This window comes from Microplitis demolitor, chromosome 2 (assembly GCF_026212275.2).
Source record: "Microplitis demolitor isolate Queensland-Clemson2020A chromosome 2, iyMicDemo2.1a, whole genome shotgun sequence".
Taxonomy (NCBI): Eukaryota; Metazoa; Arthropoda; class Insecta; order Hymenoptera; family Braconidae; genus Microplitis; species Microplitis demolitor.
Window position 1 is genome coordinate 24,220,817 of NC_068546.1, and position 21,085 is coordinate 24,241,901.

At 29.9% G+C, this 21,085-nt stretch overlaps 6 protein-coding genes across 7 annotated transcripts; 2 read left to right on the forward strand and 4 right to left on the reverse strand.

Annotated features, from left to right (window-relative positions):
* The first annotated feature begins 54 nt into the window (after positions 1-54).
* LOC103572179 (D-glucuronyl C5-epimerase B) lies at positions 55-4,201 on the forward strand. Its single transcript, XM_008550658.2, has 4 exons — positions 55-299; positions 464-602; positions 755-886; positions 1,633-4,201. Coding segments are annotated over exons 1-4 (1,716 nt in total). The 5' UTR covers positions 55-297; the 3' UTR covers positions 3,076-4,201.
* Positions 4,202-5,270: 1,069 nt separating this feature from the next.
* On the reverse strand, positions 5,271-6,504 carry LOC103572210 (coenzyme Q-binding protein COQ10 homolog B, mitochondrial). Its single transcript, XM_008550701.2, has 3 exons — positions 6,421-6,504; positions 6,143-6,271; positions 5,271-6,067 (listed from the first exon to the last, which is right to left on the reverse strand). The coding sequence occupies exons 1-3, from the start codon at positions 6,426-6,428 to the stop codon at positions 5,620-5,622; spliced, it is 585 nt and encodes a 194-aa protein (XP_008548923.2). The 5' UTR covers positions 6,429-6,504; the 3' UTR covers positions 5,271-5,619.
* Positions 6,505-6,795: 291 nt separating this feature from the next.
* On the forward strand, positions 6,796-8,540 carry LOC103572180 (succinate dehydrogenase [ubiquinone] iron-sulfur subunit, mitochondrial). Its single transcript, XM_008550659.3, has 4 exons — positions 6,796-6,932; positions 7,324-7,803; positions 7,888-7,989; positions 8,059-8,540. The coding sequence occupies exons 1-4, from the start codon at positions 6,891-6,893 to the stop codon at positions 8,281-8,283; spliced, it is 849 nt and encodes a 282-aa protein (XP_008548881.1). The 5' UTR covers positions 6,796-6,890; the 3' UTR covers positions 8,284-8,540.
* A 92-nt stretch (positions 8,541-8,632) lies between these two features.
* LOC103572211 (structural maintenance of chromosomes protein 1A) lies at positions 8,633-14,180 on the reverse strand. Its single transcript, XM_008550703.2, has 16 exons — positions 13,983-14,180; positions 13,786-13,900; positions 13,593-13,689; positions 13,094-13,411; positions 12,564-13,016; positions 12,051-12,479; positions 11,774-11,988; positions 11,290-11,716; positions 11,154-11,219; positions 10,542-10,696; positions 10,079-10,481; positions 9,752-10,015; positions 9,462-9,641; positions 9,214-9,392; positions 8,966-9,146; positions 8,633-8,900 (listed from the first exon to the last, which is right to left on the reverse strand). Exons 1-16 carry the CDS (start codon positions 14,092-14,094, stop codon positions 8,835-8,837), a joined length of 3,660 nt encoding a protein of 1,219 aa, XP_008548925.1. The 5' UTR covers positions 14,095-14,180; the 3' UTR covers positions 8,633-8,834.
* A 781-nt stretch (positions 14,181-14,961) lies between these two features.
* LOC103572212 (zinc finger protein 260) lies at positions 14,962-17,360 on the reverse strand. The gene is made up of 2 exons (XM_008550704.1): positions 16,650-17,360; positions 14,962-16,575 (listed from the first exon to the last, which is right to left on the reverse strand). Exons 1-2 carry the CDS (start codon positions 17,358-17,360, stop codon positions 14,962-14,964), a joined length of 2,325 nt encoding a protein of 774 aa, XP_008548926.1.
* A 1,067-nt stretch (positions 17,361-18,427) lies between these two features.
* Positions 18,428-20,980, reverse strand: LOC103572181 (hunchback-like protein). Of its 2 annotated transcripts, none has more exons than XM_053743083.1 (4): positions 20,819-20,980; positions 20,642-20,742; positions 19,728-20,579; positions 18,428-19,651 (listed from the first exon to the last, which is right to left on the reverse strand). In XM_053743083.1, exons 2-4 carry the CDS (start codon positions 20,721-20,723, stop codon positions 18,813-18,815), a joined length of 1,773 nt encoding a protein of 590 aa, XP_053599058.1. In that variant the 5' UTR covers positions 20,724-20,742; positions 20,819-20,980; the 3' UTR covers positions 18,428-18,812. The 2 variants fall into 2 exon arrangements, with proteins under 2 accessions (XP_053599058.1, XP_053599057.1); XM_053743082.1 differs by having other exon boundaries at positions 20,642-20,748.
* Between the last annotated feature and the right edge of the window lie 105 nt (positions 20,981-21,085).

A 21,085-nucleotide genomic window follows, 5' to 3' on the forward strand; every position in this document is an offset into this window, starting at 1 on the left:
GACTGAGCAACAGCAGGTATACCAGAGTAGTTTTTTTATCACATCTATCAGGTGGATTGGATTGGATTGGATTGGGAGAGCAGCAGCACCAGCACTTGGGGTTCGAGTTCGAGCTGATGTTCATTGACGTGCGTCAGCTGTGAGCGGGTTGACGTCGAACCAGACCGTAGACACCACAGATGTCTCAGTTATTTAGTGACACTTGTCTTGTAATTATTCAAACGATGTGATATCACTGAGGATGGTAACTGCCGGTGATACGGGCAAGCGGGAACAAGAAGGATCGTGGTGTCTATCATGTAAGTAAGATTTATATTTTTTTAAAAATTCAAATAGTGATAAATAATAACAACAGTAACTGTTGCGACGTTAGTTTTTTATCAACCGTACCCGACGACAATGAATCACTCACTGGTTATATATTTATGTAAACATACTAATATATTTTTGAAATTACCGATAGGTTTTATATGATGATGAGAATTAATTTCAAGACGATCCTTCTTGTATTGATCGTCGCCGTAATTAGCTCTATATTTACGTCATGGAATAACTGCGGAAGTAGCATTCTTATCAGGACGGCTGAGTGGAAGACTCGTAGGGTGAGTCTATTTATTTTCATCCCTTATCTCTGTCCCATGTTCACTCGACCTATTTTGTTATTTTCTTGATCCAAGATTAATTAATCTTGATCACTGTATGCTTACTTTTAATTTAATTTTGTGTCTAAAAATATATGGGTTTCTTTGTGTAGGATCGGCTTGCTAATAGTGAGCTGGGATATCAAGAGATTGATTGTAATATTAATGGAGAATATTTAATAGGGTGTAGGAGAGAGGGAGATGAAGTTTACATTCCGTTTTCATTTATTCATAAGTATTTCGAGGTAAACTTTTTACTTATTGATTTATCTGATTATATTAATAAGTTACTTGTTTGCTCATTGGCTCGAGTTAGTCATCAGTATTTTTATTTTATACACCAGCAAGAAACTTTAAGTTTCAGTGGCTTTGCGGTCGGAAGAAGCGAATTTCAGTCCAGTGCCGCGAATTAATTAGCAAACGCGTTAATTATGAATGTCTGCGGGCAGAAACAAACTTGTTTGATTTCTTGGCAAGAAATATTAGTATATTATACGCCAAGGAGGTTCCTAAAAGTTGAAATTTTTACCTCTGTTTAAAAAAAAAAATTACGCATACGTTTTTTCTCATAAGAGAAAAGAGCGACTTTCTTTTAAACAGGGCAGGAATTTAAACTTCCGGTATAGATATGGTGGAAATTTTTCTGCCCGCTGACTGAAGGCTTTTGCAATTTAAACTCTGATACTTGTCATTTGTTTGATGGTAATTTTATATACGTAACTGACAGTTCTTTGTGATTTAATTTTAAAAAACTAGTGTGGATATTAAGTAGTAATTATTGTTTCTGCTTAATTGCAAATGACAATTTAATAGTTGACACCATCGGTCTTAAATTATCTTGTTTCTGGCTGCTGACACTGAAACTTAAAGTTCCATTACAAGTAATCTTGAAAAATATTGTATGTAACACTAAAATCGTTTTCATCCCTTGTCACACAATATATTATTAAAGTCTAATAAATAAATAAAAAATAAAATTTACTTTATTTAGGTTTATGGGAAATTGGCTACTTATGATGGTCTAGAAAGATTTGAATGGTTGCACAGTTACTCCAAAATAGTTCGACCTAAATCAAAATATGATCCACGTGGTGTTTTTATGACATTCGAAAATTACAATGTGGAAGTACGTGAGCGCGTTAAATGCGTCAGTGGGAGCGATGGTGTCCCGATGTCAACCCAATGGGAGAGCCAGGGTTACTATTATCCAACCCAGATAGCGCAATTTGCTTTATCGCATTACAGTAAAAACTTAACCGAGCCCGAGCCGCATCGAAAGATCATTGAAGATGCTGACAAAGTTCAGCAGGCCTGGGTAGTCCCCCAGGGTTCAGTGATGTCGAGAAATTATGACGTACAGTCCAATAGTTATGTCTTGAGATTCGGTACTCCGGAAACGAGTACTTCGGGGATATCAATAACGCTAGATCATGTTTTGTCATTTGTTTTGAAGCTGGATTTAATTATTAAGGACAATGGCAGTGTCACTGTCGTGATGCAACACCGGGAAAGAAAAGATTCTTATTACCTTCATTACACCACCAGTAATATCGTTCTCAACACGATAAATAACCACATTTATTACGGAATCGGCGCAAGTAATAGTCAGTGGAAACGCATTACTAGAGATTTAGTTGTCGATTTACAAAAGGGCTTGAGTGTAAATGAAAAGGGAAAGAAAAAGTTGTCAAGATCAAAATTAAAAATAATAAAAATAATTTTGTATGGGTCAGGTAAAATAGACAATATGACGTTGTCGACAAGTGAACATATGGAGCAATTTTATGACGCGGCACGTTGGTTTGTTGCTAATCAAAACGTAACATCAGGCGGGTGGCCGAACCCCGTAAGAAGAAAAGTTGCCAGCAGTATTGAAGTTCTAGAACCCGGATGGTACTCGGCAATGGGTCAAGGACATGCTATTTCTGTTCTCGCAAGAGCTTACTATCACTCGGGCGACGAGAGGTACTTACAGGCAGCCGTGAGAGGCTTGAAACCATTTAGAATAACATCTTCAAAAGGTGGAGTGGCAGCTTATTTTATGGATAAATTTGTGTGGTATGAAGAATATCCAACTACACCGTCTTCATTTATATTAAATGGTTTTATTTACTCGCTTATTGGTTTGTATGATCTTAAGTGCATTGCAACAGGCAAAGACGCCGATGAAGCAACAGAATTATTCGACAGCGGTATGGTGTCGTTAAAAAATATGCTTACACTATTTGACACTGGTTCTGGCACGACCTATGACTTAAGACATTTCACATTAAAAAGCGCGCCTAACTTAGCGCGCTGGGACTATCATTCCACGCACATTAATCAATTATTACTTTTAAATACTATCGATATTGATAATAACGATCAAATATTTATACTAACTGCTGAAAGATGGATCGGTTATATGAATGGTAAGAGAGCTGCGCATAATTAATTTTTTAATTATTAAAGACATTCTCAGCCTCCGCCCTCTCTTTTTAAAATATATTTGATTATTTTGTAATTAAACTTTTGCCGCCGTTTCTGTCAAGTTTTTTAAGCAGATACTTATCTTTTTGGTGAAAATTTTTGATTATTTTGTCAGCATTTTGGTGGCCTATTAATAGGTAAACAAATTGATGTTAAAATTAAATTGATGTCAACTGTAAATAATTTTTTTTCTTAAATCTACATTTCAGCGACAATTGTCTTCTTTTCAATTCACGCTACAATTTTTTAAAATTAATCAATAAAATTTAAATCCAGTCGTGACATTTGAAGCTAATGAATATTTTTAAAAACTGAGGATATTGTCTGAGAATGTCCTTAAAATTTTTATAACAAAAAGCAAAGAAAAGAAAAAAATGACATTTAATTAAATATAAATTTTTAGAGCTTGAATTTATACCATTTTCTACTTTTCACATTAGAGTAATTTACCATTTAAAAATTTTGAGATACTTATAGTCTACCTCCCGTCTTATAAATTATTTAAATAAAGAGGAGTAAAAACCGACGATAAATTGTACATTTAAAATTATAAATTATTTAAATTAAAACGGTTTGACCGTTTAGTGCCAGAACTTTTTTCTAAATTCTCCAAGTGTAAGAATTTTTTTTTATTCCATATTTATTTGTCTTCTCAAACTGATAATAATTCCTCGTGAAATGATGAAGAAAAAGTAATGAAACAATCGTTTTGTAATTTATTGATACTAATATTAAGACAATGAGTTTTATCAAAACTCATTTAAATTAAAATCCTTCGATAGCAGCAACTATTTGTAATAAACTGAATGCTTTATTAGTTAACTAGGATACATTTATATTTAAATCAAATAATAAAAGAAGAGAGTAAGTTTAGATTATAACAGGGTAGATATTTGTAATGGTGATAATAGTAATGGAATATTTTTTTAGTAAAAAATAAAAGTAAAAAAAAAAGACACTTAATGAGCTCATAAATAATTTATGTTTTTTATTAAAAAAATGAGCTCTGATAATTATTACTATGAACTGAACATTCCGTTTTGTATAATAGCGTAAACTGTAAGTTTATAAATAAATACATTGAATAATTATTTAAAAGATTAGGATATTGAGGTATCAATCGTAAATAGTGTCAATATTAAAATATAAAAATTTAATGACAACTCATTAGATTTTTAACTACAGTTTGTCTCAGGATTTAAAAAACTTACGCTCAATAAAATGAGCGACTGGTTTATAAATATGTAGATAGAAAAAGTAAATGATAAAATATTCGTACGACAATATAAAAATTAAGTTTAAATATTTAAAGTGTCAAGGACTAAAGGAACAAAAAAAATTCTTTTGTCAAAAAAAATATTTAATTTAAATTATTTATAAAAGCTTGCGAAAAAAAATTTTTACCGGCTTCGTACGATACTAGACTATAAATATATAAATACTAGAGTGCTTACTTCTGAAAAAATAAATATATAAATATAACAAATATAATTTTTCATGAAGTCCTGTAGAAAACGAGCTATTTAAAAATTACACTGAAAAAAAATTATTTTTTGGCGCGAAAATTTTTACTCAAGAAAATTTTTCTTTTCATTTTCTGATAAAAAATTTTTTTGCGCAAAGAAATATTTTTTTTCTGTGTACTTGTCAATAAAAAAAATATTTAAAAAGCGTTAGTGCTATCATATTAAATATCCCGACGGGCTCATTAATAAATTAATTAGTTAATTAATTAATTTATGAGCCTTGTAAATCATACGCTTAGCTTTGTGGTGTAGTTTATTAAATGCCAACTTAGATATATAATTAATAATGTCAATAAAACATCTTTACAGTCTGTCTGATTATTTTCGCTACTCAAAATATATATAATATTAACATATATATATATATATATATATATATATATATATATATATATATATATATATATATTATATAAATAAAAGACAGTGGAATAATAAAATAAAAACGCTCATACTCGACAGAGAGTGCAAATTAGATGATAATTTATCTATAATTATATTATTTAATTAATAAAATTATTTATAATTTATGGGTTGTAATAAATGAGGTGTGATAAGAAAATAACAAAACTAATTAATGTAACATGTTAATCGAATGTTATTAGTTTTTTAAAATAACAATCGATAACACAAATTTATTTTTATTTATTTTATTATTTATAATTCATGTCATTATTTAAATATATGTCAAGTTTCTAATTCCATAAGCTCATATTTTTATTTAACCTCTGACCAGAGAAATTCCTTGACTCTAAAGGATATATAATTTTTTTTTTTATTACATATAATTTTGTCTCATTTAAAATTCAAAATTTAAAAACAAATTTTACCGCCAAAAGGGTATAAAATTTAAATCACGCGCCCTTTAGGATTTTAAAATTATTTACTCTAAAATTACTCTACTGAAAATCCCCAAAGGTAAAAAAGGCAAATAAAAATATGTCCTTTTGGAATTAGTAACGCGATTTATATATTTTTTTACATTATCTCTCTAATCTAACAGCTTTTATACAAGGTTTACCGTAACGTCGCTGAGCTTCATTGATAAAAGCATTTTCCATTTGACGTACGATTTCATTGAAGACTAAATTTGACAAATGTGAATGTAATATTGATTTAAATTCAAACGATAACGAAAAATCAATAACACATGTCTGTGGATTATTTTTCAAACCAGGACTAAATATCCACAGTGTATTTAAATGATTAAATAATTTGCCGTCTGTACACTCGGCTTTAACAAAATACGGACGATTCATTGTCACGCATGAGGTATAACTTTCATTTAATAACGGTGGGAATCCAATGACTAAATTTGCGCGTAAACTGTCTTCATTACGAGCAAACACATCAGACCTTTTACAAAATGGCAAAAAATTTTTGTATTCTTTTACATCTGCCACTACGTCAAATATTTTCTCCATTGAAAATCTGAAATAATATTTTTATTTAATGTTATATTTTTCAAATTCAAATAAATAAAATTTTAAAAAACTATCACATTACCCAATTAATTTACGACCTTCATATTCTTTAGTACGATCTTTATTTGACGAATAAAATTTTTTAAAATACTCCAGTTGTTTCTTTTTTGTGCAATAAAATAAATTCTTGTTTGAAAAAATATTTCTGTAACTAAATAAACAAACTCATTAACTTTAAATTTCAAATTTCGCGGGCTTTAGTTTAAAAATATACTCCACTAAAAAATACCATAAAAAATATAACCTTACGTCTCTACAAAATTTCAAATAAAATTTATCAAAATAAATCATTTTTCTCACCTATACATTTTATAAATAAATAACAATAACAAAATATTATTATATTTATATAAATTTAAAATCTCATATGAAATCACGACTTTTTTTTAACTTTTTTCCACTGACGTATTAACATGACATTCATATTTTCCATAAACTAAAATTTTAAATATAAATAAATATTTTTCACGTGTCATCACAAAGGAAAAATTTAAAAATAAATTTATGACAATTTGCCCATTTAAATTACGTTTTAATCACAAGACTAAACCACGAGTACTAATATTTTTTAAACAATATAATTTATATCCATATTTATCTATATATGTATATATTTGTTAAGAAATAAATTCTGTTTGTTCAGTTGGTAGTTTACTGAAGTGTCTGACTCCATAGTCAGTCTGATACTGATATTTTTATAATTATATAACCCCGTTTTAGTTAGTGCTTGTAATTACAGTTGTTACTCTTAATATATAAATTTATAAAAAATGGCAAACATCGTGCCCGCATGTCGAAATGTCTTTAAACAGGTAAACTAATTAAGATTTATTAATTTCTTAATTAACTAACTATTTATTTCAAATTTTTAATTCAAATTTACCAAGTGACAAATGGATGCGCATTGACAATTATTTTATTTGACAGATTATTTTTAATTTTTATTATTCAATTAATAATTACTAATTGCAATTAATTATTTAATTAATTCATTAGTTTACTTATTAATTTATTTAAATTTTTAAATTATGGCGCTAATGGAAAAAATGTTTGTTTATTTGTATAAAATTGCTGTCAAGGTTTGCAGGAATAATTTATGAGCTTTCATAATATTGTGAAATTTTCTTTTAGTTTTTTTAATTATTTTGAATTTTTAAATTTTTAATTAGTGAGGAGTAATTAAAATTGATTTGTGTTTTTTAGGTGCAAGTTCGATCATTTCATGTAGCGAGCAGTCAAAATGCTGAAGCAAAACTCAAGACATTTTCGATTTATCGATGGAACCCAGACAAGCCTGACGAAAAACCGTACATGCAAGATTACAAAGTCGATTTAAACACTTGCGGGCCGATGGTTTTGGACGCGCTGATTAAAATTAAAAATGAAATAGATCCGTCATTGACATTTCGACGATCATGCAGAGAGGGAATCTGTGGATCCTGTGCTATGAATATCGGGGGAACTAATACGCTGGCATGTATTAGTAAGATTGATGACAAAAATTTGAGTGAAAGCAGCAAAATTTATCCATTGCCGCACATGTATATTGTTAAGGACTTAGTACCAGATATGAATAATTTTTATAGTCAGTACAAAAGTATCCAACCCTGGCTACAGAGGACTGATGGAATTAAAGTTGGGACTCAACAGTATTTGCAAAGTGTCGAAGACCGAAAAAAATTAGTTAGTAATTTTAATAATTATTTTATTTCATGATCCTGCAGTCAATTTTAACTAAAATCACTTTTATTTGTTATTTTTTTACAGGATGGTCTCTATGAATGCATTTTATGTGCATGCTGCAGTACTTCATGTCCATCTTACTGGTGGAATTCTGAGAAATATCTTGGACCCGCCGTTTTGATGCAGGTAATTTTCACATAATTATTTACTTTTATTAAAAATTCAAAATTATGTACACATTTTTTTCTTTTTCAGGCGTACAGATGGATAATTGACTCGCGTGACACCAAAACTCAGGAACGTTTGAACGAACTACGCGATCCCTTTTCCGTTTTTCGTTGCCACACAATAATGAACTGTACTCGCACTTGTCCAAAGGGACTGAATCCCGGTAGGGCTATTGCTGAGATTAAAAAACTACTTGGCGGGGTTATTCAAAAGGGCAAACCTGGATTAGAAACTACGGCACTACACCATTAATTAAATAAAAATTAAAAAGTACTAAGTATTACATAGTCAAGAGAGACTGTAGTTCAAAATCTCATCTCTCTAAATTGACTGGTTTAAATATTTAAAGAATATTGACATTGTTATTTTGAAGTAAATATGTATGGGTTTAATTACTATGAGTAGAAATAAAATTATTCATTTTTTCATGCAATGAAAATTTCAACCAACGAAAAAAAAATTTTTTTAACCGGAATCTTGTGATTACTTCTTTTTTTCTTGTAAATAAATATTTGTCAACGTCAAATTTATTATTTATTTATCCAAAAATATTTTATCAGTTCAATAAAAAAAATTCCACTAAATGGAACGAATAAAAAATATTAAAATTTATCACATGAGTGTAAAAAAAAACAAGTAGAATAATTTCAATGATTAAAAATAAGCCAATAAAATAAAAAAATGACTAAATAGTGAGTTATAAATAAACATAAAAAATTCCATTGAATGGAATAGTAATTTTTAAAAAAAGTAGTACGTAAATTTTTTACGTAAATGTAAAGTAAAAAAAATAAATTCACTGGTCATTCATTTGCATAAGAACTTAAATCGACCATTATATTTTTGGTGTGCTGAGAATTATTTGACGCCTGAAAAATGAATTTAAAAAAAATTAGTATAAGTATTTTAATGAATTATAGTTTTTGTAACTTACTGTCAAAAGATAAAGGCCAGCAACTTTATCAGTTTTGCTGAGAGCTCTCTCATTGTGTGATATAAACAATATTTGTTGACTGGATTTTGTTTTTAGCAGATATCTGATTATATTAATGACATTGTCACGGTCCAAGTCTGCGTCGATTTCGTCGAGTAGGAGAAATGGCACTGAGTAGTTGCTAGTAAATAATTTAACGATTTATTTACTTATTTTTTAATGGGTTAATTAATTTTGAGTGTAATTACCTGTAGATTGCGAACATTAAAGCCAAGGCAGCAACTGTGGTCTCTCCTCCTGATGGTTCGACACGATCATTGAATTGTTTAAGAGGTGGTACGTAATCATATCGAATGCCATCTAAGTAAGGCTCTTCCAAATTCATGGGAAGTAATAATGCTTCAGCTGAAGCGCCGCCTGATAATTGCTGCAATAAATGAAAAATAGAACATTGTGTGACGAGGGATAAAATAAAATCATCAACTTGTAAACGTACTTTATAAATTTCTGCAACTTTATCGGAAGTTGATTGAAAAAAATCCATAAATGTGTCATATCTTCGTTGTTTGATTTGATCAAATTTTTTCGTCCATATTTTAGTATTTTCGAGGTTTATTTTTATCTTTGGTGCAAGTTCTTGCAGCTCATTATTAATTTGATCAAACTCAGCTTCCGCCTGAATAAAAAAATTATAATTAATTTATTTAATTACTAAAAAAAAGATTTCTTATCGCGGGAAATTTTTGTTTTTAATTGATAACAGATGATAAAAATATAAATTCTAACCCTATGAGTCGAAGTCTTCTTGGTCAATTTTTTACTCAAATCTTCAAGCTTATCAGCATAAATTAGACGAAGCTCACTGTAATCACCATTATCATTTAAATCTCTTTCCAGACAGTCGTAATTAAATTTTAAACGATGCTCCATTTCGTATAAATTTAAAAATTCTTGAGAATCCCGCTCTTCATATTCTACAGACTCAAATAATTCGTAAAGGGATTCTAAAGGAAGTGAATCCTCAAGTAGCGGCAACTGAATATCTTCATTCTGAAATTTAAAATTAATTATATCAATGAAAATAATAATAATTAAAAATAAAAAAATAATGACCTTTGCTTTAAAAATCAAATCATGATACTCAGCACTTAATTTTAGCGCTTTATCACTCAAATTCGCAAGATCAGACATTAGCACGACATGTTTTTTTTCTTCTTTGACAATAATATTTTCAATTTTTTGAATTTCAATCTTTTTGGTCTCCTGGTCCTGTAGCATAGCATCAAGTTTTTCTTTACATGACTGCAAATCCTCATCAAAGTCAGCGACCTTAATGTTAAAATCCTCCTCATTTTTTTTCTTATCAGCAAGATCATTTTCTAATTTCTCAACATGATCTCTCCATCGCTTAACATTATCTTCAGTATTCTTTTCTCGCTCGTACTCAATGCAACTTTTTATTCGCTCAACTTGTTCACTGAGTTTTAATAATTTCGAGTGAGTTTCTGTACGACGTCTAAAGCGAAAACAAAATCAATATCGATTGTATTTATTAATTATTATAATTTTTACTTACTGCATTTGAATTTCAAATTCTTGAATATTGTTAATTTTAAGCTGTTCGCAAAAAGGCTGGTATACTTTATTTTTAATAGGAATAAGACGATCTTTAAGCTTTTTAATTGGCTCATCAAATTCTTTAAGATGATTTTTAAATTCATTTAATTGACTCTGAAACAAACGTATTTATAAATAATTTAAATTACGGTTGAATTATGTTGCTTTTGATGGCTCATCGATTAAATAGATTCCCGATGATACAGATAATCGATTATCCAGATCTCGATTACACAGGAGTTCTTATTTTCCGACCGTAAATCTTAAATCAAAAAGAAAACGTTGAATTCAAGAATTTCTAAAGAATTTTTATAGAAAAAAAAACCTTGAAGTAGACATTTTCTTTTTGATTTAAGATTTACGATCAGTAAGTAAGAAAATCAATCTGTATCATCAGAATCTGTATAATAGACATCCACTTATATGATTTATGCATTAGTCGAATGCCACTTCTCCTTTAAATACACACAGATACATACAAATGTATATCATCGGATAAGAGATAGCGTAGTTTGTAGTAGGGGTCAAGATTGAGAGAAAGTTCCGAGTGGAATCAGACTAAATTATTTACCTGTATCACTTCTTTGTCTTTTTTGAACTTTTCAATCAGTTTCTTTATGTCCTCGCGTTCTTGATTCTACAAAGAAAACCCGGCAACTTTAAAAAATAATTATCATAAATTGTTCAAACAATAATAATATACAAACTTTTGTTTTTAAAATATTTTCCAAGTATTTTTGTTGCCAATTAAGTGCTTTTATTTTTAACTTAGATGATTCTAACTCTGATTCATTGTTTATTGTCTTGTTTAAATCTCTTATAAGATTCAAGACAATACTTTTTCTCGCTGCTAATTGGTCTGTTGATTCAGCATCAAGCAATTTAGCCTTTTCCCCAATTGAAACTTTACCACCAGAAAATGATCCATTTTTTTTATAAAATGTTCCGTCTAAAGAAACACAATCATGCTTCTCTCCAGAGTTTAAATTATACGCGACATGATTTGCGTCTTTTGATGTTTCGCAAACTAGTGTATTGTTTGTAACAAATAAAACCGCGCGACTTATTTCCGGTGGAAATTTAATTACGTCATACACCAGTTTTACATTTTTTATATCATCGTAATGACCATCTCTGAACAAAAAAAAATAATTTAAAATATGCTACCAAAAAAATCAGCATTTTCTTTACCTTCGACGACTTTGTAGAGGCTCGACTTTAAGATGGTCGTCAAGAGGCAAAAATCTTTCAAATGACAAGCCTAAAGTTTTTGACTCTTGCATGCACTGAGCCGCAACTTCTGTAGAGTCGACAATGATTGCAGAGAAGAACATTCCGAAAACTTTTGTCATTGCGATATTGTATCGCGGGTGAATCGGCTTGCAGAGATTATACAAGCGGCCATGCTGCAAATTATCATTTTCAATTAACAAAAAAATTCCAAATTAAATATTTATTAAATAATTACCACTCCTTTGACTCTTCTCTGAAATACTGACAAATTTTCTTTCTCAGTTTCTTTCATACTGGCTTGCATTTTATTTAATTTATAAAAACGCAAATTGTTTGTGACTTTTTCGAGTTCTTTCTCAAATTTTTGTTTGTCTTCTTTAGCTGTTGCTATGTCTCTTTGTTTTTTATTCAAGTCGTCGCTCCACTTTTCGAGCTCATTTTTGACATTTTCAAGTTTTTCTTCAATTTTAGCCTTTTCATTGTCGATGCTTGTAAGTGAATTAGTAGCCAACGTTATTTGAACGTCAATGTCTTTTAACTGACGGTCAGAATTTTCGATAGCGCAAGAATATTTTCCGCTTGAAAGTTCTATTGAGTCTAATTCTCTAACAATTGCTGTTGTTTCCTCCAATATAATCATTTTTAAACGCTGATACTCTTGTTCCTTAAAAACAATAAGCAAAAAATTTATACGTTTTTAATTAATTAATAATAATAAAATGTTTTTTTTTTTATTTCAACTATTTACTTGTTGTTTTATTTGCTCAGCATTTGCTTGATCTTGAGACAAGAGATCGCGATATCGTTGCCATTCATCGCTAGCAAGTTCCAAAGCTTCTTCCAATTTTTTTATCTCGTCCATTCGCACTTTGTCTGCTTGAATAGCTTTCGCATGAGTCTCCTTAGCTGTAACTAATTTTTTTTCGATAGTCGCAATCTCTCTTTTGATGCGTTCATGTATAGCTTTTGCTTTCTGATGTTTAATCAATTTTCCAGACATTTCAATTTGAAATTCATCTGAATTTTTTCCCGCGGTTTCCAAAGTATCCTGTAACATCTCAAGCTCTTCTTTGCGTTTGTTGATATTTTCTTTTGCTTCTATGCACTCGGCCATAATCTTCGAAATATCGTCTTGTACAGTTTGTTTCTCCTTCTCCAAAAGATACAAATTAATAAGAATATGTTTAACTGAAAATTCATTCTGAAAATACAAAAATTATGTAAAAAAATAAAAGTGTAATTTAAAAAATTATTTAAATAATTTTTTTAAAGTCGTACAAATTCATTCTGCAGACCGAGTTGAACCATTTCATTTATTATCCAAATTCTGAGGGTTTTTCGCTTTTTAGTCAGAATTTTTTTTCTATCAAATAATTTCAGTCCATTAAGTTTACATAGATCAAGTTCTTTTTTAAAAACTTCGTAGTCTTTTTTATAAACAACAGAGCCGCTAATTTTTTCAAATAATTCTGTCGTTTCTTCTGGATCTAAATTAACCATTTCATGGACATCATCTTGATACATAATTACTTTTTTAGATTCTAAATTAATACCAAGTCCATTTAATTCATGTAAATATTCGTCTTCTTCCACTACCTGGTTGATAAAACCTTAATTTGTAAATAAAATGTAATTTTTATGGTTTAACGGAAGAAAGGGGCCTGAGAAAAAAATAACTTTTTTTTTTGAGTACTTTCTTTGTTGAAATTCCTAAAATGTACACTTTTTTTTGTATTTCAGACCACTTTTCCGCCTTAATAAAAGTAGCAATTCATACCCTGCCATCAATTGAATATTCAGACGAATCATTGGCTATTTCCCTTTTAAATGACTTGGAATCATTGTCCAGTACAAGTGTACATGTCACATATGATCTATTGTAGCAAAAAAACAAATAATAACATCAATTAAGGGCGTAAACAAAAATTCTATGGTAGGCAATGGACAGTTTACTTGAGATAAATTTTTACCTGCTTGTTGGTGAATTCTGGTTTTCAAATTCAAGATGCTTAAGGTCATGAACTCTTAATTTTTTAATATTTTCATTGAAGCAGAAAGCGACAGCATCAATGAAATTCGACTTTCCTGTCAATTATAGAAAGTAAATAAAATTTAATAATTATTATCGAACGATTCCTATGAATTATTTAAAACGTAGATCATTAACCTGTTCCATTTGGGCCCATTATTCCCATCAATGGTTTTAGATTCCTAAATTTATTATTTCCTTTGAAAGATTTAAAATTAAAAATTTCTATTTCGTTCAGGAACACTTTCATTTTTACTAATTTTGTTGTTTGTACATTTAATTAATTCAAAATATTATTAATTAAGAAGAATACTGACGAAGAAGAACGAATGCTAACGGTCGAATTATTCTGAGAAAAATGACAGGAAGCGGAAGTAAAAAATGTCAAAATAATTTTTCTGCAACGAAACAATAAAAATTAAAAACTAATTTGATATTTTTGATTTTTTAAACGATAAATAAAATAAATTACGAGTAATTAAACTATTTTTATAAAGATAATAAAATTAACTATGTGCGAAAGCAGTTGGCGGCAATGGAAAAATAAATGGCGCGAAAATTCAAATGTCTTGATTTGAATTCCGTCAAATTGCTATTCTTATTAAAGGTATGATATATTTTGTTATTTCTATATTGCTAATTAAATTTATTTATCATTTTTATTCAATAAATTAATAAATATTTAAAAATCTTTACAATTTCTATTTCATTTCAGTTTAAAAACAAAAAAATATAAAAAATAAGTAATTTACTTAGAGGTAAAAAAAACTAACATACAAAAATATTTAATTTTAATTTAAAATATCATAATAATACCACAGATAAAGTTTTTCTTGTCATTTATGAACTTAATTTAAGAACTTGACAACCAGATCAGTTTAAAATCCCACAGCTAATTGGCGTTATCTCAAAATATGATACTGAAGTTCGACATCTTATAATTTTTGAATTTTTTTTCCAACGATAAATTATGAAAAAAAAATATTTTAAAAAATTGCACATAGTTTTAAATTTTCTACATGTGCAAATTTTTATTTTCATTTTTTTATAATCGATTTATTGAAAAAGAATTCCAAAAATTGTTAATCGTCTGTTAACATCAGGATCATTCTCAAAATTACGTTTTATGAAAACGATTTCTGTGTCTTAGCAACAAGTTTTTTCGTTTTGATGATCTTCCGCAGTCATTACAAATAAACAATCCAGGTTTCAAGTGATTGAGCACGTGGACTTTGAGTGACATCGGCCACCTTGTCTTGTAGAGACAAATCGTACAGTAAATAAATTTCTCATTTTTATGAGTCTTGAGATGATGTTTCAGCAACTGACAGTTCATGAAAGACTCATCGCAAAATTTACACTTGAAGTCATCAGACTTCGGCGACTCATGGTGTTTGATCTTGTGAATTTGAACTTGCCCGATTTGATTGAACCCCGCGTTACAAATATCACACTTGTACAATTTTTCCCCAGCGTGAATTCGCTCATGTGTCAGCAAATGCTTGTGCTTAAAGAATATTTTTTTACAAACGTCACATTGGTACGGAATCTCACCAGTGTGTACACTTTTGTGCTGATGCAAGTCCCGCAGCGAGTGAAACTTTTCACTGCACTCATTGCACCCATACGGATTATTACCGTGATGTAGCGTGCGGATGTGACGTATCAAGTATGGCTTTTGGGAAAATTTAGTCTGACAGTAGTCGCACTCGAAGGATTTTTCGCTGTAGTGAGTCTGCATGTGTTTTGTCAGATAAAACTTTTGCGAAAATGTTGACTGGCAATTGTCGCATTTGAACGGTTTGTCATTGGTATGTATGCGCATGTGCTGTTTCAAATTCCTCGGGCCTTTAAATTTCAAATGACAAATTTCACACTCGTCTTTTCTTTCTGCAGAATGAATTTTTATATGCCGAGCAATATCAAGAGGCCTAGCAAAATTAGCGTGACAAATATCACACTCGTACGGTCTTCTTCCGGTGTGAATGTACTTGTGGTTTTTCAAATTACAGGCGGTAGTGAATTTAACATGACAAATATCACACTCGTATCGCTTCTCGCCGGTATGATGGCGCATGTGAACGTTCAATTGCGAGGGCCATATAAATTTTTTATGGCAAAAACTGCACTCGTATTTTTTAGGGTCGGTGTGCATTCGCATGTGCTGTTTAAGTTTATAATTACTACTAAACTCTATTTTACAAATATCACACTCATATCGTTGGGGTCCAGTGTGCAAAAGCATGTGAGTGTTTAGCAAAAACTGTCTAGTTAATTTCTTATGACAAACGTTGCACTCGTATGTCTTCTTTTTGGTGTGAGTGCGCGCGTGCTGTCTGAGTTTGTAACTGGTATTGAACTCTGCTTGGCAAACATCACACACGTGCGGATTATCGATAGCGTAACAACGTTTGTTGTGTTCCTCCAAAAACTGAGGCCAGTCAAATTCTTCTTGACAAATTTCACACGTGTACTTCTTGTCACTCGTATGAGTGCGCATGTGACGTTTCAGAAAATGGAACTGATAGAAGTTGACTTGGCAAACTGGACAGTGGTGCAGTTTATCGCTGATGTGAATTCCCATGTGGATTTCTAACTGATTCGCCCAGTTGAATTTTCTTGGACAAATTTTACACTGGAACTTTTTTCCCGTCGTCTCTGGTTGAGTTTCTTGAGATTCAAAATTAGAAGAAACGGCCTCGGGTGCATTTGACGTCAAGCTTTCTTCGACCTGCAATAAAATTATAAATTAATTAGTAAAATATTTAGGTAAATTTGAATTAGATAACTTTGTTTAAAAGTTACTTGTGTTGGTGACTCTGCTCTTGCGTCTGTCAGTTTTTCTATTTCTGCAGAATCTATAGATTGTAAATCATGAGCTACAGGACTGGCGATAGAAGAACCAGTCTGACAAATTTCGTCAACAAAAAATTCATTTTGTTCATTAGTTAATAATTCCTCAGAATTTTGAATGACTTGATTCTCATCAGAATAAACAAAATTATCATCATTTGCTTTATTAATTTCTTCCATGTTTACCACAACAAAATTACTACCATCTTCAAGACTTTGAGGAATTTCCTCTGCAACTGGTTCTATTACTGGAGTGACATTCGCTGGAGGAATCATATCATTCTCAGGCACAACTAAATAATAGCATGGTACCAATGCGTAATCACTGATTGGAACAGGAGGCAGGTTCAAATTTTGAGTTACCAAATTTTGAACTGGCGGGTTTTGAAATGAATTCAAATAATTGTCATTCTGCGAGGCCAAAAGTTCATAAGATGTTGAAATGTAATTATTATCTTCTGTCGTAGCTGCTATTATTTCCGGTAATGGTTGGAACTGAGGATCCATCGCTGCATTATTTAAATTACTGACATTTAAATTTTCCATACAATCATAATTGACATTAATTTCACTGTCATTGACACAGGGTATATTTATGATGTTATTTAAATCCATTTTGTCATACAAGTAATTATTTTTATCATCATCAGTGAGAGTGAACATGATTTATTCAGAAACCTGTAAAAATATTTAAAAATTTGAATATTAGTTTGATTTATAAAGAAAAATTTTTGAAACTAGTAGTTAAAATATACATATGAAAGTTGTTTTATCCCTAGTAACATATATTTTTACCTGGTAATATATCTATATATTTAACTGTTGAATGTATAAATTTTTTCAGGTATCACGGCAGGTAATTTTCAAATTGCATTTTAAAAATAAAACTCGCCCTTTGTTGATTTATTGATTTTATCTTAATTTCCATACCGTTTATATTGAGGCATGTACAGAGAGAGCACTTGGGGATATATTTCAATAGATACTGCAAACTGTGAGTACTGAGTATGAGTACCGAACTGAACCAGTAGTCAGCTGCCTGGTTTTTAGTATGGCGTGCGCGGACATCCATTTCAACAGCAAGAAACATCCCCTAAAAATTCACCCTATACTACTCAATGATCTATACATATATTATATATATATATATATATACATGCGAATGCTAAAGGATTGATGGCCCTGTAGTTAGCAGACAATTAAAAATTTTTGGATTTTTTTCAAATCAATTACAAGAAAAAAACGTTACAGGTGGAATTTTTTCAAATATCTTTTGCTTATAATTTATAGTTTGGAAAAAAATTTTTAAATTATTAGACGTCGGCTAACTTCAGTATTATAAAGGATTGATAAATTAATAATTAAAAGTAATATAATACTGAGTAACAGTGTAATAAAATGATAATTAATTTAAATTATAATTTAGAGATTAATTGTTCGTTATTGCGGTAAAACTATTAATTGTATTTTTAAATAGAAATAAATATATGAATTAGTTGATTTTTAAAATATTTAAATGAAATAAGAAAAAACTAGTAATTATGCTGTGGTACTGTTAAATAATTAATTATCAACTGCAGTAATTTAAATTTCATTTTCTGGATAGAAATATATTTTAAAAAGTAATTGCATGGGTAAACTGTTTATTTATTAATGAAACTATTTGTATAAAAAAATAAAAAAAGTATCATTTAATTAAATGTATTGATTATAAATGTCATGTACATCAATAATTTTAATTACTCTTTAAGTACTCTTACATTTAATGTTCTCTTTTTAAACTGCAATTTTTAAATATATCTATTTTTAAACCACTCATTATAAAATTAACAAATCTTATAATTAAATATCAATAATAATATAAAGTAAAATATATATTTTTTCCTAACGATTCAATCGTTAGTTTTTTTTTTAACTGATGATTCTGAGCAGAAATATTCAAAATCAATTCAAATTCATAGATAAGTATCCAATAAATTCAAATTGAATATTTTTTTCATATGAAAATATGATAAACTTTTTTCAAGTACTGAGAATCATCAAGAGAAGAAATTTAAATTAAATGGCCCGCGCTTTTGTGTTTTTACTTTTAAAAAAAAACATCTAAAACTAATTTTACATGAAAGTTTCGTAATGAAAATTTCTCCGGTGTTGTTTTAAAATTTTCTTGAGCTTAAATGCTTTACTGCAGTCGTTACAAACGAATAATTTATTGTTTACATGGCTCATCATGTGTTGTTCAAATCTCCGGACAGAAGTTGTCATGTAAAGACATTCAGTACATTTATGAAAATTTTTTTTGTGAGCTTGAATATGAAGCTTTAGGTTATACATATTCGTAAAAGTATCTTGACAAAGTTGGCAGTTTAGTGTTTTACTAAATGGATTTATTGTATGAAAATGCGACTTGTGATTATCCATTCCCCGTAAACTTAAAAGTTTTATTTTACAAACATCGCACTTATATATTTTTTTAACAGCACGAGAGTGCGCGTTAAATTCAAAAGAGTTATTGTGATTCTGTGAGGATTTTAATTTTCCTTCATCACTATGGCTGTAACGAATGTGAAGACTTATATGACGTGTCGTACTTGCTCTATAATCGCAATAGCAACACTGATAACTTTCAAGCTGTGAAGATTTAGTTGAACTCGAGGGATTACGAAGATGAATTCTCATCTTGTGTAGTCTTAAATTTTTTGGATAAGCAGTCGTGAATTTGCACTCCGTACATTTGAAAGGTCGCACTTTCATGTGAACATTCGTAATGTGTATTTTTATAGCCTGAGAAGTTGAAGATGCGTACAAACAGTGCGGACATTTGTGAGAACGTATTTTTGTATGAGTAAACATGTGTAGCTTTAATGATACTTTAGTATTACTTGCATATTCGCACAGTGCGCATTCAAAACGTCTGCCAGGGTGCCGATACTTGACGTGGAATTTTAGTAGATCTGAAATATGAGCAGATAATAAATAATTTAAATAAGAAACTTTATATAGTTAATTTTCAAACATTCAGGAACTTACCTTCTGATTCAAACGATTTGTTGCACTGCTCACACTCGTAATTTAATGGCACCTGAACTTCCGGCTCTTGATAAAATTTAATTTCATTACATTCTTTTTTTATTTCCCAGGCAGGACTTTCTATAAACTCGGGTTTTAAATAATTGGGGATGTCAATTTGTAGGGGATTTTGTTCCAGCTCATGGTCTGGCAAACTAATAGAATCATCTGATGACTCGCTGCTGCTATCGGGCAGTGAAAAATTTCTGAGCTGAACGAAAGGAAGATATTTTCTTAGAATATTCAGCTCGCGTGTGTCAACAGGAAATTTATCCCAAGAACATGCAGGGTTTAATTCACCATCGATACTTCCAGAGCTATTTCCGGTATCATCTTCAGCAGCTTCAATATTCATAAAACTTTTTTTAAATTCTATTTCATTAGTTAAATTATTTTTGTAGTCATCAACCGATACAAATTTTATTTCTTCAGTACTGTCATTTTTACTCCCCACCCAACTTTCTTCGCTTTCATTTAGTGACTCGACCTTCAGTATCTCAATGCGATTTAGTACGTCTGAGTTTTCATAAAAATTATTATGATTATTCAAATCTGGAAGTAAATTTTCATCAGCAACTTGTGATACTGAGTTAATATTTAACGTCCGTATGTCAGAGTTTCTTTCTTCGGGTCTCGAATTACATGAACCCAAAACTTTTGATAACTCTTGCATTAAATTATAATGATTGTTGTCATCCATCATCTCATCTTCAATAAACACTGGGTCCAATCTATTATTTGAATCAGCGCCAGCTGATGATGTACTCAGTGATGTACTTACAGGATTTATGATCCCGCGCCGTGGTATCGTAACTTTAAAATAAAATTTATTAAAATATAAATTTTTTAAAATTTTAAAGCAAATTTAAAATTACCTGTGTCATACAGGAATTCTACATCAGAATCATCGCAGTCCGTTTCATCGTCACTGATCTCAATAATTTCTGTCGCATGCATTTTTAAAAATGTAAATAATCTGTAACTATTAATTAATAAATTATTTAAATTAAAACTTTTAATAAAAATACTTTTTTTATCATAACCTATTTTACCTTCGGTTTTTTGTCTGATCAACAGACTTAATTACTTGTCAAATATTTATTTAATAGAAATTATTCTCGGTAATTATTTGTCAGTTTTAATTGATATTGATCTTTTTAATTCAACATTGGTTCGATACTTTATAGCTGTACGAATAACATACGGACTTTACTTTCTTCATTCACTGGAAGTGTCGCAATGCCGGAGATGAAATGCTTAAAGGCGGGAATTTCAAATTAGTAAAAATAATTATTTAGAAAATAATTATGGGTTTCTGA